Here is an 18,707-nt window from a genome sequence, read left to right on the forward strand (position 1 = left end):
GTGTCTCCATACAAATTAAAAAAAATTTTGTTCTACATCTGCAAAAAATGCCTTTGGTAATTTGATGGAGATTGCATTGAACCTGTAGATTGCCTTGAGTGGTACAGTCATTTTGAGAATATTGATTCTTCCAATCCAAGAATTTGGTATCTGTCTTATCTTTAATTTCTTTCATAAGTATTTTATGGTTTTTTGAGTACGGGTCATCTGCCTCCTTAGGTGGGTCTGTTCTAGGTATTTTATTACTTTTGATGTCATGATAAGTGGAATTATTTCATTAATTTCTCTTTCTGCTCTTTCATTGTTAATGTATTGAAATGCAAGAGGTTCCTGTGCATTAATTTTGTATCTTGCAGCTTCACTGAATCCATTGTTGTAGTTTTCTGGTTGCATCTTTAGGATTTTCTGTAGGTAGTGTTATGTCATCTTCTAACAGTGATACTTTTGCTTCTTTCCCTATCTGGAGCCCTTTTGTTCCTTTATCTTCTCTGACTGCCATGGCTAGGACTTCCAAAACTATGTTGAATAAAAGTCTTGAGAGCGGATGTTCCTGTCTTGTTCCTGATCTTAGAGGGAATGCTTTCAGCTTTTCACTTTTATGAATGATGTTAGCTGTGGGTTTGTCATTTTTAGCCTTTATTATGTTGAGGTGGGTTCCCTCTTTGCCCACTTTCCAGAGAGTTTTCAATCATTAATGGGTATTGAATTTTGTGAAAAGGGTTTTTTTGTATCCCCTAATAGCATATGATCTTATCAGTTCAGTTCAGTCTCTCAGTTGTGTCCGACTCTTTGCGACCCCATGAATCACAGCACACCAGGCCTCCCTGTCCATCATCAACTCCCGGAGTTCACTCAGATTCACGTCCATTGAATCAGTGATGCCATCCAGCCATCTCATCCTCTGTCGTCCCCTTCTCCTTCTGCCCCCAGTCCCTCCCAGCATCAGAGTCTTTTCCAGTGAGTCAACTCTTCTCAGGAGGTGGCCAAAATACTGGAGATTCAGCTTTAGCATCATTCCTTCCAAAGAAATCCCAGGGCTGATCTCCTTCAGAATGGACTGGTTGGATCTCCTTGCAGTCCAAGGGACTCTCAAAGAGTCTTCTCCAATACAACAGTTCAAAAGCATCAGTTCTTCGGCACTCAGTTTTCTTCACAGTCCAACTCTCACATCCATACATGACTACTGGAAAAACCATAGCCTTGACTAGATGGACCTAGTCGGCAAAGTAATGTCTCTGCTTTTGAATATGCTATCTAGGTTGGTCATAACTTTTCTTCCAAGGAGTAAGTGTCTTTTAATTTCATGGCTGCAATCACCATCTGCAGTGATTTTGGAGCCCCAAAAAATAGTCTGACAGTTTCCACTGTTTCCCCATCTATTTCCCATAAGTGATGGGACCAGATGCCATAATCTTTGTTTTCTAAATGTTGAGCATTAAGCCAACTTTTTCACCCTCCTCTTTCACTTTCATCCAGAGGCTTTTTAGTTCCTCTTCACTTTCTGCCATAAGGGTGGTGTCATCTGCATATCTGAGGTTATTGATACTTCTCCTGGCAATCTTGATTCCATCTTGTGTTCCTTCCAGCCCAGCGTTTCTCATGATGTACTCTGCATATAAGTTAAATAAACAGGGTGACAGTATACAGCCTTGATGTATTATATGATCTTATAATATTTATTTATTCTTATTTTGGGCTGTGCTGTGTCTTCATTGCTTCATGGGCTTTCTCTAGTTGTGGTGAGCAGTACTGAAGAATCCTTGCATCTCTGCAATAAATTCCACTTGATCAAGCTGTGTGATCCTTTTAATATATTGTTGGATTCAGTTCGCTAGTATTTTGTATTTTGTATCTGTGTTCATCAGTAATATTTGCCTGTATTCCTCCTTGGGTTTATCCTGCCTGGGACTCTCTGAGCTTCCTGGTCTTGAGTATTTTCTTTCTCATGTTAGGGAAGTTTTCAGGTATAATCTCTTCAAATATTTTCTTGGGCCCTTTCTGTCTCTTCTCCTCTGAGACTCTATAATGTGAATGAAAATCACTCAGTCATGTCCATCTCTTTGCGACCCCATGGACTCTACAGTCCACAGGATTCTCCAGGCCAGAATACTGCTGTAGGTAGCCTTTCCCTTCTCCAGGGGATCTTCCCAACCCAGGGATCAAACCCAGGTCTCCTGCACTGCAGGCAAATGCTTTACCAGCTGAGCCAAACGGGAAGCCCAAGAATACTGCAGTGGGTAGCCTATCTCTTCTCCACCAGATCTTCCCGACCCAGGAATTGAACCAGAGTTTCCTGCATTGCAGGCGGATTCTTTACCAAGTGAGCTACCAGGGAAATAAATGTGAATGTTGCCTTTAATGAACCATGAGTCTCTCTGACTGTCCTCGTTTGTTTTCCTTTTTTTCCGTTTATTCTGCTCTGCAGCAGTATATCCACCATATGTCTTCCAGCTCAGTCATCTGTCTTCTGCCTCATTTAACTTGCTGTTGATTCCTGTAGTATGTTTTTCTTTTCAGTTCTTGTAATGTAGATCTCTGTTTGTTCTTTAGGTCTTCTAGCTCTTTATAAAACGTTTCTTGTATCTTCTCATTCTCTGCCTTCATTCTGTTTTTGAGGTCTTGGATCATCTTCACTGTCATTACTCTAGATTTTCTTTGGTGTAGGTCGTGTTTCTCCACCTTGTCCTTCTGGGGTTGTATTTTTCCTTGATCTGGGAGTTACTCCTCTGATGTCTCATTTTGTCTACTTTCTGTGATTGTGGTTTTCGTTCCACAGACTGCAGGGTTGTGAAAGTGAAGTAGTCGTCATCAAATAGTCTTCTTGCTTCTGCTTTCTGACCCCTGGTGGATGAGGCCTAAGAGGCTTGTACAGGCTTCCTGTGAGAGAGACTGGTTCCTGCCCACTTATGGGTGGACCTGGTCCTTGACCATCTGGTGGGCAGGGCTGTGTCAAGGGGTGTGTTTAGTGGGCAGCTGTGGGCTAAGAAAGACTTTAGGCAGCCTATTTGCTGATTGGTGGGGCTATGTTCCTGCTCTGCTGGTTTGACTTCAGGTATCCTAGCCCTGGAGTCTACAGGCCGTTGGTTGGGGCCAGATCTTGGGGAGAAAATAGCACCCTCCAAGAGAGCTTATGCCAATGAGCATTCTCCAGAATTACTGCCACCAGCGTTTTTGTCCCTGCAGTGAGCCATACCCAAGCCCTGCTTCTGCCAGAGACACTCTGATTCCAGCAGGTAGGTCTGGCCCAGGCTTTTATGAGATCACTGTTTGTTTGTTTTTTACCCTGGTTGTGGTATACAGGAGACGTTGTGTGTGTTCTCTGAGAGTGGAGTTTTTGTTCCCTTCTGTACTGTGGATTTCCTGTAATCAAACCCTGCTTGCTGAGTTCAAAGCAGGTTTGCTCTGAGGGCTCTTCCTGATATCAGACCTCCAGGCTGAGGAGCCTGACGTGGGGCTCAGAACTTTCACTCCTGTGGGAGAACCTCAGCAATATAATTATTTTCCAGCTTGTGAGCTGCCCATCTAGTGGGGCTGGCATTTTGATTTTATTGCATTTGCGCCGCTCCTACCCTCTTGTGGCTTCTTTGTCTCTGGATGTAGGATATCTTTTTTGGTACGTTCCAGTGTTGTTGTTTTTTGTTTGTGTGTTTTGCTTGTTTTTTGGTTGATGATTGTTCATCGTTTAGTTGCAATTTTGATTTTTTTTTTTGAGAAGTGAGCTTACGTACAATATTATTCCACCAATTTGTCTCCATGATGGTTAATTCTCTGTAAATGGTGTTTTAAATTTCAAATTCTACTTGTGTATTCTTGATCTGTAGGAAAGCAATTGGCTTTTGCATGTTAACCTTGTCTGCTGCACTATAATTGTTTATTATTAGTTCCAGGATTAGGGTTTTTTGTTCTGGTTTTGGTTTTCCGTAGATAGACATTCTACACTTACCTGCAAACAAAGGCAGTTTAGTGTCTTTCTTCCCAACCTGCATGACTTTGTGCTTCCTTTTCTTGTTTTACAGCAACAGCTAGGATTTCCAGCGTACTATTGAAGAGCAGAGTGAAAGGGGACATCCTTGCCTTGCTCTTGATTCTGGTGGGAAAGCCTCTCACCAATAAGTATGATGTTAGCTGTAGATTTTTATAGATGTTCTTTATCAAGGTAAGGAGGTCACTCCCTATTCCTAGTTTACAGATAGTGTTTTATCATGAGTAAGTGTTGGATTTTGTCACATGCTTTTTCTGCATGTATTGATAAGATCGCGTGAGTTTTCATCTTTAGTCTGTTGACATAGTGGGTTGTATTCATGGCTGTTTGAATGTTGAACCAGCTTTGTGTACCTTGAATAAATCTCATTTCGTTGTGGTGTATAGTTCTTTTTATGTGTTCAGTTTGATTGTCTAATTCTTGGTTGAGGACTTTTACATCTATGATCATGAAAGATGTAAGTCTGTTTTCTTGTAATGTCTTTGCCTAGATTTCATATTAGGACAATGCTAGCCCCATATAATGAGTTAGGAAGTATTCTCTCTGCTTCTGACTTGTGAAAAAAAATTGTAGAGGATTGGTATAATTTCTTCTAGAAATTATGGTGAACGCTAGGTAGAATTCACCAGTGAACCCATCTGGATCCAGTACTTTCTGTTTTCTGAAGTTATTGATTCAGTTTCATTATATAGGCCTATTCAGAGTGTTTCTTCCTATGTGTGTTTTGGTAGATTGTTTTTAAAAAGAATTTTCTGTTTCATCTAGGTTATCAAATTTGTGGACATAGTTATTTTTTTTTTTTAAACATTTTTTTTTAAAATTTTTATTTATTTATTTGGCTGCTCTGGGTCTTAGTTGTAGCATGTGGGATCTAGCTCCCTGACCAGGGATCGAACCTGGGCCCCCTGCACTGGGAGCTCAGAGTCTTAGCCACTGGACCACCAGGGAATTCCCTGGACATAGTTATTTATAGTATTCTTTCATTAAACTTCTAATGTACATGAAATCTATAGTGATATCCCCTCTTGCATTTTTGATGATAGTAATTTGTGTCTCCCCCTGCCCCCCTCCACCGCACTTTAGGCTGGCTACATTCTTACTGATCTTTTTCAAAGAGCCAGCTTTTGATTTTGTTAATTTTTTTCCCATTGAGTTCTTGGTTTCAATTTCATTGATTTTGGTTATAGTTTTTATTTCTCTTCTGCTTACTTTTAATTTTATTTGCTCCTATTTTCTTAAGATGAAAGCTTAGGTTATGGATTTTTTGTGTGTGTGTCTTTTAGTATGCCTTATAATTTTTTATTGAAAGATGGACCTGATATGCTACAGTGAGTGGTAATGGGGAGGAGAGCATTCTGTTCAGAAGATCAGTTTCAGTCTTTTGGTGAAGACATGTCCCCTGTACATTTTAGGCTTGACTGACACTAGATTTTGGTTAGGCATCTTTGGCAGGAGTATCAAGATGCTCTGTTCTTACTGCATCTTATTGGTTGGTGCACTATTTTGATTTAATCTCATTACTGATGATGGTAACTTGATTATTTGATTAATGTGGTATGTGTCTGTTTTCCTTTGTAATTAATAAATATTTTGTGGGGAAAAAATTTAGAAAAATATTCTTCCTCATACCTTCAATTTATTTGCTTATTTATATTATATAAACATGGACTTACAGTTTTCTCTTAGTTTAGTGGACTATAATCTTTAACCATCATTCTTTGTCAGAGATTTGAGCATTAAGAACTCTTTCAATCGTCTGTTTTTCAGTATGTCAGTAATTCTTTGAGCTTTTTTTTTTTTTTTGCTATAAGAAGATAGTCTAAGTTCATCGTATACTTTCCCTATCTTATTCCTGGATTCAGCTATTTCTATAAGGAGCTCTGCTTCTTTTTAGAAAAGAATGATGTTTAGAAGTCAAGATTTGGCTACTAGGTGTGCTAGTTGCTGTTGGGCTGTTGCTGTTCCCATGTATGTATACACACTCAAACCCATGTACATATACATATATACTTCTGTGTATTTATTTGTCCATATATATACCTGACAACATATACTCACATTGACGTGTTCAGTCCTTTTACTCCTTCACCACAAGATTTACCCTAGTGTTTTCCCTCTCTGATAATGAGTAATGAGACCCATCATAGTTAGTATTTTGACTTTAAGTACTTTATTAAAGTACTTGTCAGGTACTATGCCAAGTGCTTTATTTTATCTAATTTGATCTTCTCAACAGCAGTGTAAAAGATTTTCAGAAGAAAAACTGGAAACTAAAGGAGTGGTATAATCTCCCCATACAACCCACTGAATAGCAGAACTAGGGTTGGAACTTTCGTCTGTGTGACTGTGGTGGTTGTGCTCTTAACCATTCAGCTACTTTTAGCCAGTGCTGCCATAAGCATATTTCTTCAGGATTAATTCCTGAATGTGTCCAGGTTTGCTGGTGTATAGGGTATGCATGTATAAAGTTTTGGTAAGCCCTGACGTGTTACCCTTCAAAAGGTTGAACTAGTCTGAGCCTACCAACATGGACAGTGCTGACTTGCTAGCAGTCTCCCTAACACTGAATATTGTCTGTTACTTTAGTGTTATGTAGTTTCATTTTTCAACTTAATCAGTTGCAAAACCCCCTATCCCTCTGCCATCTCTTCATAATGAAGCCTGTTTGTTTATATCTGTTACCTCAAATTGTTTATTGTTTTCTGTTATTCTTAGAACACTGTCCAAATGTTTCAGCGTGGTCTTCAAGAAGACTCTTTATGATGTGGCTTCTCTCCTTTTTCTGTACCTAAGTCCTTGCATTATGGTCCAGCATGCCACACCTGTTTCAGTTCTCTAACCACATCCTTTCTCTTGCCTCTTGAGTTTTTGTATATATTGTTCCTTCTCCCTAGAATACCTTTTTCCTCTATCTAGTCACTTTGCTCTTTTCAGCCAGGTTTTGCTAATTTTTCAGTTCACAGTTTAGATTCGTTTCCGCCTGTGATGCCTTTTCTATGTGGTTTATTAAACTGAAGTCAAAGGAAACCTTACTGAGATATTAACTGTATCTGTGAAAATGGCCAAGTAAATGAAAAAGTATAACCAGCTTATAAAATCTTATACTAGTTTATGGCAAACTACAATGTAGTTAATTGTGTTTTTTTCCATAAAGTACCTGCCAGCCTGTCTGGACTTGACCCAAAGGACATCGTGGCAGTGCTGAACGAGGAGGGAGGCTACCATCAGATTGGACCAGCAGGGTTCTGTACTGACTTCTTCATCATGTCAGTGACCATAGCGTTTGCCACCCAGTTGGAGCAGGTGAGATTAGTGATTCACGAAGAATCTGAAAACATTTCATTTTTAAAATCTGTCTTTTAGGTATTGAAAAGACTCATAAGTAGACTTAAAAAAATAATTTAGAATAATGTTTTCTTTCACGTCAGAAAACATTTTTGTTTCAGGAAAAGAATAAATAGGGATGATCTTGGTAGTAAGAGAATAAATTAAATCTCTTAGAATTTAGAAGAAACATGAGTAAACACTGTTTTACATTGTATTGTGTGACGTTGTTAGGACTGGTATGAAATGATTCCCCTCCCTCACCCCTGCCCCCAAGTACTAAATTATTTACATTTTGGAGAAATGTGTAATGTTGGGAGCATTGTCTCAGTCATACCTTAATAGCTATCAGGTCTGGGATTAGATTTTATGCAATTTACAGACTAACAAATTATCCCAAATGCTGCCAGAAGATAGTAGATTCTTAGATCAGAGATAAAGGAGTGTATTACTCTCAGCCCAGCAAACAATATGACTATCAGTGTATTTCTTTCAGTTTCTTTTACCCCAAGTATCATGGAGGTGACATAGAGGGGCCTAGGTGGTTTCTTCACACTCATTGGGTATGTCACAGTTTAGGAACACAGAGTTTAGGGAAATTACCACTTTTATCATAAGCAGTCCTAGTCTTTGTCTGGGAAGATATGTTACAAGGTTATGAGTTGCACAGGAGTCAGGGCCTCACAGTCTTGGTACACAGTAAGAATGTACCAACCAGGATGAATTCTGGCAGCCTTCAGGCTAATTTGTTAGTTTGTAAGCAAGGTAATATCTAATCCCAGAATGTGTGGAGATGTTTAAGGCCCATGGCTGATCATCTCTTCCCCTCAATGGCTCAGCACAACAGTAGCTGTGATTTCCTGCCCTTTTCAGGATCAAATACAGTTGTTTTGACATTATGTTGATCTATAGTGTGTGAAATAAATTAATATTTTTTAAAAACAGAGGCTATAACTTATGACTTTACATTTTTATCATACTATTCACTTTCTTAGAGGTATACATTTTCCAGATAATCCACATTCATAAGTGAAATATGAGTTAGTGACCACACTAAATCTTCGTAAGGTTTATCAGGTAAAGATTTTTCTTAGGAAGTAATGTTTAGCTTCGTCACACTGAATGCCTGCCCACTGCACAAAGTGCTTTTATATATGCATATTCTTTGAGCATTACTCTTTCTCTCCCAATTTGGTCCTGTCATTTTCTCATTAATACTTTGTATGTGCTTTTGTCTTTCCCCATCAATTTCCTTATTTTTTTCTTCTCTTCATAAAACTCTGCTTGTTGATTGCCTTGTTTAATATGCCTCACTGGTTGAGGGGAAAGCTAGCTACCTATTGTCTGTTCATTAATCACATCAGAACACACATTAGATAATGAGCCTACTGTATTTTTATTATGTTATTAAATACCTGCAAAGTACTTAAAATTGCTACTTTATTTTTTAAAATATTTTTTCAACTTCCCTGGGAAGGCATAATTGTTAATGTTTATCAATCACTTACTTTTGTTACATTTTGTGAAATACTTTGCTAATGTTGGGTCTAATCATACCACAACTTTAGGAGGTTATTAGTTTTACTTTTGAGATAAGGAAACCAACTCTTGAGAAAGTTCTGTAACTAGTAAATATACTTAGGAATTTCCAGCCATAGGGTCACTTTCCACATTCTATTGTTGCCATATTTTGCTCCCTCTGAAGGAGTTTTGGAGTAAGATCAATTTGAGCTGGAGTCTCATTCTCATACTTACTAGCTTCTTTAATTTAGGGAACTTGCTTAACCTTTCTCAGGCTTGAATTTTCTTGGTTGTATGGTATTGCTACTACCAGCTTTGTGGGTGTGTGTGAGGAATGAAATAATACTAATATGCTTAACATGTAGTTTGTATGTGTGAAGCTATACACACACGTGTTATATGGTGAAAGCTAATCGACCTATTTGAATCCATCACTAAAACTAATTCAGTTCTTGGTAATACAAAGGAACTGATTAGGACAAATCACTCAGCTTAGTTAAAAGTATAAAACAACCTTGTCTGGCATGCTATTTGATATCTCTGATAAAAATTAAGCCATATGTGAACCTCCAAAGATTAAGCAGAAAATTACCATAGAACTCAACAGTTTCACTACTGGGTATATATCAAAAGAATTGAAAACAAGGTATTCAAATAAAGAATATTTGAATATATAATAAAATATATACTCATAGCAACATTATTCACAATCCCAGAATATCACAGAAATAACACAGTGTCCATCCATGGATGAATGGATTAATTATACACACACAAAATGAATGGAATATTAATGGAATATTATTCAACTCTAAAACAAATGAGGTACTGATACATGCTGCAGCAAGGGTGAATGTTGTAAGCATGCTGAGCAAAATAAGCCATATATAAAAGGCCACATACTGTATGATTCCATTTATAAAAAAGCATCCAGAATAGGTAGACTCCTAGAGACAAAAAGCAGATTTGTGATTTCCGGGACGTGGAATGGGAGTGGCTGCTTAATGGTTCTGGTGTTTCTGTTTGGGGTGATGGAGAAGTTCTGGAACACGGTAGTGGTGGTGGTTGCACAATATTGTGAATGTACCTAATGTTACTGAAATGCACAATATTTAATGGTTAAAATGTTAAAATTTCTGTTACATGAATTTTACAATAATTTTTTAAAACACACAAAAACTTAAGCCCAGTAATTTATTCATACCCTGATATTGCTTAGTATTACTTGTTTGGTTTTTTTTTTTTTTTTTGGACTAGCCCAAGGAGTTTTAAAAATAGCATTTTAGCTTTTTTCTTCTCAAGCTAGTCAAAAGCCGTGTGAAAAGACATCTAGCAATAAAGAAAGAAACATGCTCTTCAGACACAGACAAGGGGCGGAGAATACTGATACTGTGAAGCAGTAGAGTGGAGGAGTGAGGTTAGGGTAAGAATACTGGGTGATGATAGTCTTGCCTCCTTTTTAAATAGTGAAATTAAGGGCGAAACAAAACTGCTTCTAAATCCAAGGGTGATAAAGAATTTTTAAAAGCATCTCTTCCCTTAATGGGAATTACTTAGAAGTAAGTGTACTCTGAAATATAAAAGGGCTATCTTTATTTCTTAAAATTTTTGTTGCTTCCTGATTGCGGAAGAAAGTAAAAGAAAATGAAAGTCTCTTTTAAGTAAACTCAGAAATAATCACCCATAAGGGCAGAATATGTTTTCCTCAGGTATTTTCCCATTCATGTAACAGTTGACTGTGTGCTAGGTAGAACTGTAGACGTGAACATGTATTATTTCTTTTAATCCTTCAGATAACCATAAGAGAAGTGGAGCTGCAGAGTGATTAAGTACTTGGCTAGTCTCAAGGCAAGCCATTGGTTGGACCAAGGTTGAGGACTGGAGAATACTCCAGAATTTGTTCTTAATAACTACGATATTAGTAGTTTTTGATTATGATTTTAGATTTGATTAATGATTAAAATCTAATCAATTAAACAAATACATTTTAAAGTAAATGACTAAAGTAATAACATATATAATAATACAGAGGTTCATGACATTGTGCAAGAGGCAGTGATCAAGACCATCCCCAAGAAAAAGAAATGCAAAAAGGCAAAATGGTTGTCTGAGGAGTACTTACAAATAGCTATGAAAAGAAAAGCGAAAGGCAAAGAAGAAAAGGAAAGATACCCCCATTTCAATGCAGAGTTCCAAAGAATTGCAAGGAGAGATAAGAAAGCCTTCCTCAGTGATCAATGCAAAGAAATACAGGAAAACAGTAGAATGGGAAAGACTAGAGAGCTCGTCAAGAAAATTAGAGATACCAAGGGAACTTTTGTGCAAAGACTGGCACAAACAAGGACAGAAATGGTATGGATGTAACAGAAGCAGAAAATGTTAAGAAGAGGTGGCAGGAATACACAGAACTCTACAAAAAAGCTCTTCACGACCCAGAAGTAGCAGAAGTAGCTGTTCTTCTGGAATTCCCTTGCTTTCTCTATGATTCAGCAGATACTGGCAGTTTGATCTCTGGTTGCTTTATCTTTTCTAAATCAGCTTGTACATCTGGTAGTCATGCACTGTTGAAGCCTAGCTTGAAGAATTTTGAGCACTACCTTGCTTCATGTGAAATGAATGCAGTTGTACGGTAGTTTGAGCATTCCTCGGCATTGCCCTTCTTTGGGATTGGAATGAAAACTGACCTTTTCCAGTCCTGTGGCCACTGCTGAGTTTTCCAAATTGGCTGGCATGTTGAGTGCAGCACTTTCACAGCATCCCCTTGTAGGATTTTAAATAGCTCAACTGTATTTCCATCACCTCCACTAGCTTGGTTTGTAGTAGTGCTTCCTAAGGTCCACTTGACTTCGCACCCCAGGATGTCTGGCTCTAGGTGAGTGAGCATACCATCATGGTTATATGGGCCATTAAGACCATTTTTGTCTTCAGTTAATTCTTGCCACCTCTTCTTAATCTCCTTTACTTCTGTTAGGTCCTTGCTGTTTCTGTCCTTTATTGTGCCCATCTTTCAATGAAATGTCCCCTTAGTATCTTACAGATTTTCAATCTATACCTCCATTCTTTTTCCGAGATCTTGGATCATCTTTAATATCATTACTATGAATTCTTTTTCACATAGATTGCTCATTTTCACTTAGTTACTGTTCTGGGGTCTTCTCTTGTTCCTTTGTCTGGGACAAATTCTGGTATATCACTTTGTCTTTCTGTGATTTCAGTTTCTCTTCCACAGGCTGTAGTTCTTTTTTGTTTCTGCTTTCTGCCTGTGGTGGATGAGGCCAGCCCAAGGGGCTTGTGCAGGCCTCCTGGTAGGAAGGACTGGTCCCTGCCCATTGGCTGGTGGACCTGGGAGTCATCCTTTGGTGGGCAGGGCCATATTAAAGGCTGTGTTTTGTGGGCAGCTGTGGGCTCAGAAAGCCTTTATGCAGCCTATCTGCTAATTGGTGGGGCTGTGTCTCGCCCTGTTCATTGCTTGACTTGTTGCGTCCCAGCACTGGAGCCTACAGGCTGTTGGGTGGGGCCAGGTCTTGGTTAAAAAATGGTGGCTACCAGGAGGGCTCACACCAGTGGGTACTCCCCAGAAACACCACCACCAGTGTCTTTATCCCTGCAGTGAGCCACATCCACCCCACCTCTCACACCCTCACAGGACACCCTGCAATGTCAGCAGTTAGGTCTGGCCCAGGATCTTGAGGTCACTGCTTTTTCCAGTGTTCCTGGCATGCACGAGACCTAGTGTGCATCCTCCGAGAGTGGAGTTTCTGTTTTCCCTCGTCTGTGGACTTCCTGTCAGCACTTTGCTGGCCTTCAAAGCCAGATGCTCTGGGGGCTTCTCGCAAGACCAGCCCTCCACATTGGGGAGCCTGGTGTGGGGCTCAGAACTTTCACTCCTGTGGGAGAACTTTTGTGATATAATTATTTTCCGGTTTGTGAGTTGCCCACCCAGGGGTATGGAATTTGATTTTATCGTGATTGTCCCTCTCCTGTCCCCTTGTTGTGGCCTCTTTGTCTTTGGATGTAGGCTATCTTTTTTGGTATGTTCCAGTGGTTTTTCTTCCTTTCTTTCCCCCCAGTGGTTGTTTAGCAGTTGTGATTTGGGTGGGTTTTTTTGAGAAGAGGTGAGCTCACATCCTTCTACTCCACCATCTTGTTCCACCCCCTGTAAACATTTCATTGGTGAAGGGCTCCATTTTCCCCGTGCAGTAGCTCTTTATAATGGGCGGAAGATAGCCTTTTGTAGCTATTAATTTATAGGTCTCCTAGTTTTGTAGGAATAACTAAAAAAACATTTTTCTTTTCTTTCATCAAAAGCCCTGGACTGAGAATTTATAAGGAAATGTTCAGTGTCAAATATTTTATTACTTTCTTCTAAAATAATATTTATGGACCTTTCATGGACTAGTTAAATGAAATGTGAACTCTAAAACAATATAAGTGTTATGTTATACAACATATATGTATAAAAATATTTTAGTTTCATTTTGCTTGTCTAAGTAAACCTTTAAAAATTAAAACTAGTAACTTAGTAGCAATTTGGCAGAGATTTAGAAATTTTGAGTTACTAATTTAAGGCCTGAAATAAAATTCATTTTAGCAAATGTTTTTGGAGTTTATCAGACATTTATAAGCATGTTTAGTGGTTTATAAAGTAATAATCTTTTTTTTTTCCCCTTAATGTTTAGTTAATTCCATGTACCATGAAACTTCCAGAAAGACAGCCCGAGTTTTTCTTTTATTATTCTTTACTGGGAAATGATGTTACAAATGAACCCTTCAGTGATTTGATCAACCCAAACTTTGAGCCAGAGAGAGCATCTGTTCGTATACGGAGCAGTATAGAAATTCTTCGTGTTTACCTGACTCTTCATTCTAAACTACAGGTAAGTATAGCAGAAAATTGTTTCCAATTAATGGTTATTTTTTTTTTTAAGCACTAAAGAGGTGCCTAAACTCTCTCGTTGCTGAAGTACATACCATCTTTCTATCATCTCTCTTATTTTTTTAGGAATTATCCTGACTTGTATGTCATAAGATGACAATTATTTCAGAATGTTAGGAGATGTAACACTTTAGTTATTTTGAAAAGAGGTAGGTCAGTTATCAATCATTTATCATATTCAATAACAAATTGTACCTGGAACTCAAACCTGTGAGCATCAGACAGGTTTCATTATTGTTACTGGAGATTAACTGTTACCATACAGATCACACTCGAGTTCAGAATTTATAAACCTTTTTGCTATTAAAGCAAAGAGATAATAAAACAACTTTTTAAAACCTGCCCTTGAATTAAGTAACTTTGTAAATGAATTTTAAATAGGACTTTATTTTTTAGAAAAGTTTGTCTCATCTGAAATTAAATCTCTGTTCGTTATGATTAACTTTAATCAGACTGAAATGGGTGGTGAAGTAGGGTGGGGTAGTCCTTTTTTTATACTAAAGTGTTTCAATAGACTTTGCTTGTACTTTGGGTGGATAGTACAAAAAGCATAAGGAAATTTTAGTGGAACTAAATTTTAGAGGTGGTTGCTAAATCCAAGGTATTTAGAATGTTGAAGATTATATAAAATGATGCAGGAAAAATTAGTTTGATCTTATATCTAACATATTATTCCTCACCAAACTATTGACTTACATATCAGTTTGATTCTTATGGACTTGTAAGTTATAAAAATCCTTTCTTTCCAGCCCATTAAAAATATCACACTTAAAAACATTAAGACTGTTATAGGTCATTATTGACACTAGAATTAAAAATATTTTTATGTAATGATTACATATTGTTCATGTGAATAGTAGGCTTGCTGAGGCTTCAATGTAGTAAGGGAAAAGAATAGTTATGTAACACATACCTGGAACAGCCTTTTTTTTTTTTTTTCTTTTTTGGTAGTTTCCAAAGGTGGTAATGTCCAAGTTTTGATTAGCTAGCAGTGATTCACAATACATTCCATCTCAGTGGTATTCTCTTTTATCTTTTACTGTTAAGCACTGTTTTATATAGAGAGTTTGAAAAGCAAGAAAAAAGAAAGATTCATAGTGTTTTATGGGTGAATAAAACAGAATTATTTGAAGTTCTTTAGTTCAAATAGGGCTGGATCCACTCATTAAAATCCATCCATTTTTAAGAACTGTGCTTAAATTAATGTTATAATGAAAAGAGAAAAGAATGGTGGATGTATTTTTCTGTTTAAATTCATGGATTCATGATACAATTTGCATAGTACAATAAGATAGTATAGTAAAATACTGAAGTAACCATAGCTCACCAAAGAGAAAAGAGAACAAGAAGTAACACGTAATGCCTATGGATGATTCATGTTGAGGTCTGACTGAAAACAACAAAATTCTGTAAAGCAATTATCCTTCAATTAAAAAATAAAGAAAAAGTAACACATAGGAGCATATAATACTGAAAGGAAAAGTGAAAAGAATTAATAACTTTATTATTGAGTTCTGGGTAACTTTGTGCTTTATCAACAGTTTTAGCAATCAGGTGTGAAAATCTTAGTCACTGGCAGTCAGTAAGATAACCTGCATTCTGTTTTCCTTCTCTGGATCATTTAATAACTTTGTTGTTAAGTTTGTGTGTTTAGGATAAAGGAGAAAGTGTAAATCCTGGTTTTGACTTTCCCTTTCATTTTAGATCCATCTCTGCTGTGGAGATCAGTCACTTGGAAGTACAGAAATACCCTTAACAGGACTACTGAAAAAGGGTAGTACAGAAATCAACCATCGCCCAGTCACAATTGAGGGTGCTTTTACGCTTGACCCTCCAAACCGAGCCAAACAAAAGCTTGCACCTATTCCCGTGGAGCTGGCCCCCACTGTGGGAGTGTCTGTGGCTCTGCAGAGAGAAGGCATGGACGCCCAGGCAAGTAGCAACCCGCCTTCCCCTCCTCCAGCTTCTCCGATGTGTCGGTCATGATTAGTTACAAAAGTCAGATTTCAGGCGCATTATCTCACATAAGAGAGTATTTATCACTCTTAATTAGTGGTCTTCATTATACGATAATCCCGTCTCTAAAAAGACCCTTCTGGAAAGTGCTGCGGCTTCTGCCATGATTCATAGTGACTCCGCCCAGAGTCTTTCAGTGCGGTCTTCTCGAGTAGTGGAAACCATTTCCCACACCCCAACTCACAGTCAGTGACTTTGGGACTCTGGTAGAGGAGAATGTTTTTAGGCCTGGTTTGGGGGGATCTGCATTAATAGATCTTTTTTAGTTGACTCAGCCTTAGCTAAGGTTCTCAGTTCATTAGTGCTTCACAGTCCTCATGCTGTCTCCAGGCAATAGAAACATTTATTTGAATGTAGATGTTTTTGATTATATATAGCCCTCGGGTCAACTTTAGTGTCCTGTTCTTTTAAAGAACTGATTTTTTTGCAGACTGAACTAAAGAGTTTAAAAAGACACATATGCATGTATTTTTGGAGGATAGTGGAGCAAAGGAAGAAAATCATACTAGACTTCTGGGTTTTGGTTTTTGTTTGTTTTCTGGTAATGTGGACCTCCTTTGTATTGCTTTGGTAGGAATAACCATTCTCAGGGAAACCTATGCCTGACTTCTTTAATTGAATATCCCTTCTTAGGCATTAGGATGCATTTCGATACTGAGCTCTGGATATCATATTTCCTTCCTGTTCATCTCCCTTTTTCTGGTCCTAGATGCTATAAGAAAATATGCAAATTATGAAGAAAAATAGACTAGGAATATCCAAACTGAGAAAGGAAGCTAATTTTTTTTTAAAAAACAACATCACATTTTTTGCTTAATTATGAAGGAAAGTTCTTTGCAAATTATCCTTTATTTAAAAATTGTTTTTAGTCTTTAATTGAATTAAAGACCCAGAATGAACATGAGCCACACCATTCAAAGAAGAGAGTTTTAACCCCCATAAAGGAGAAGACACATACTGGGCCACAGTCACCAAGCGAGTCCCCTGTTCCACCTCACAACCAGTCACCTCCAACAAAAGACGATGCAACAGAAAGTGAAGTGGAAAGCTTACTGTATGATAAGGACACAAAACTCAATCCAAAGGGTAAGATGTTCTTTTCACAGAGCTCTTAGGTATAGATTTTCTGGCCATCTGATACATGACTGTGAGAGTTTTCATGGGTGCTAAAAACTAAGTTTTTTTAAAGAGCCAGTAATGTGTGATGATACTTAAAGAAAAAAAATCAGTTTAAAGTAACTGTAACTTACTTAACTTCATAATAGAATTTTCTAACAGAATTTTTCATTGACTGTCATACTAGAAATAGTACCTTATTCAAAGGAAGTTAACAAATATAGTTCTTTGAAGTAGATTTTTAGCAATCTCAAATTCATTGTCTCAAATTCATTACAATTTTGGAGAAAAGAGATACTGCCTCTTACAGTAAACTTAAAATAATCATTTTTGATCCTAAAGTTGAGACAGTTTGAGAATACATATTCATCTGTCTTACACAATTTCTGTCTGTTACGTAAGAATCTGTAGTTAAATTTAGTAGTATAAATTGTAAGAGCAGTAGTGGATTCCGAATTAGAAATTTGGGTGCAAGTTATAGGTGTTTCCGTAAGTAGCTATAGCACTTGAGCCATTCACTAACCATCTGTGATATATAATAGGATTGGAATAGACTCTGTCTTTTCAATTAAAAAATTTTTATTGGAGTATAGTTGATTTACAGTGTTGTGTTAGTTTGAGGTGGACAGCACAGTGAATCAACTATACATATATCTACTCTTTTTGAGATTCTTTTCCCAAGGCCATTACAGAGTGTTGAGTTCCCTGTGCTATACAGTAGGTCCTTATTAACCTGTTTTATATAGAGTAGTGTATATATGTCAGCCCCATATCCCAATTTATCCCTCCCCCTGCTTTATCCCCTGGTGACCATAAGTTTGGTTTTCACGTCCGTGACTGTATTTTCTGTTACAGTAAATAAGACCATTTGTACCGTTCTTTGTAGATTCCACATATAAGTGTTATCACTGATACTTGTCTTTGTCAAGTTTTATTTTGTTAGACTATGCCATATGTGTCTAAGATAACCAAGCTACTTTTTTTTAAAAAAAAAGGATGTAATTATTTACATAATTACTGTAAAATACTGATCTGTATGTGCAATAAGTCTCAAATACAATCTTTGCAATGCTAAGTTATGTTCACCTGCTTCTTAGAAATAAGTTAGCACCAGGCTACTTTTTAAGTTTTGTACTACATCTTGAGAATGAGAGTAAGGGTTTCCCCCCACCCCTCCCGCCCAGTTTTATGATGGGAATTAAAGCCTACATAATTTTGGACAATTAACTTGGAAGTTTATGCTTCAGTTCATATGTTTATTTAATCAAATAGTTGAGTCTTTGAGATTATATCTTTAAGTTTTCTGAGTAATTTAAGAGAAATTGTTTGCAAATGGATTTTTTTTTTTTTTAATTTTTATGGTCCCCTTAGCTATCAGTTCTTCTGTACCTGCATTACTGGCCAAGCCAGTGACAACATCTGTTGCTTCAGAAACAGCCTCAGGACAGAAGATTGCTGTTCCTGCAACATCACATCATTTTTGCTTTTCAATAGACTTGAGGAGTATCCATGATTTGGAGGTTGGCTTTCCAATCAACTGTATACTAAGGTATGATTTGGTTTCAGAGTGTTATTTTCTGAGAAGAAATGCCTTTTCTGTATTTGGGTGTTGCGGAGAAGGCAATGGCACCCACTCTAGTACTCTTGCCTGGAAAGTCCATGGATGGAGGAGCCTGGTGGGCTGCAGTCCATGGGGTCGCTAAGAGTCAGACACAACTGAGCGACTTCACTTTCACTTTTTACTTTCATGCATTGGAGAAAGAAATGGCAACCCACTCCAGTGTTCTTGCCTGGAGAATCCCAGGGATGGGA

General features: G+C 37.7%; 1 protein-coding gene across 6 annotated transcripts in view; it reads left to right on the top strand.

Moving 5' to 3' along the window:
• The window catches only part of CEP120 (centrosomal protein 120), an 85,237-nt gene that overhangs the window by 29,337 nt on the left and 37,193 nt on the right, over positions 1-18,707 (top strand). For all 6 annotated transcript variants that reach the window (XM_069591666.1, XM_069591668.1, XM_069591669.1 and 3 more), the window contains exons 6-10: positions 7,137-7,285; positions 13,507-13,704; positions 15,468-15,695; positions 16,649-16,865; positions 18,267-18,444. In XM_069591666.1, coding sequence (XP_069447767.1) covers positions 7,137-7,285; positions 13,507-13,704; positions 15,468-15,695; positions 16,649-16,865; positions 18,267-18,444 — 970 coding nt within the window. The remainder of the gene's footprint in view (positions 1-7,136; positions 7,286-13,506; positions 13,705-15,467; positions 15,696-16,648; positions 16,866-18,266; positions 18,445-18,707) is intronic.

The sequence above is a fragment of the Ovis canadensis genome, chromosome 5, assembly GCF_042477335.2.
Source record: "Ovis canadensis isolate MfBH-ARS-UI-01 breed Bighorn chromosome 5, ARS-UI_OviCan_v2, whole genome shotgun sequence".
NCBI classification, from domain to species: domain Eukaryota; kingdom Metazoa; phylum Chordata; class Mammalia; order Artiodactyla; family Bovidae; genus Ovis; species Ovis canadensis.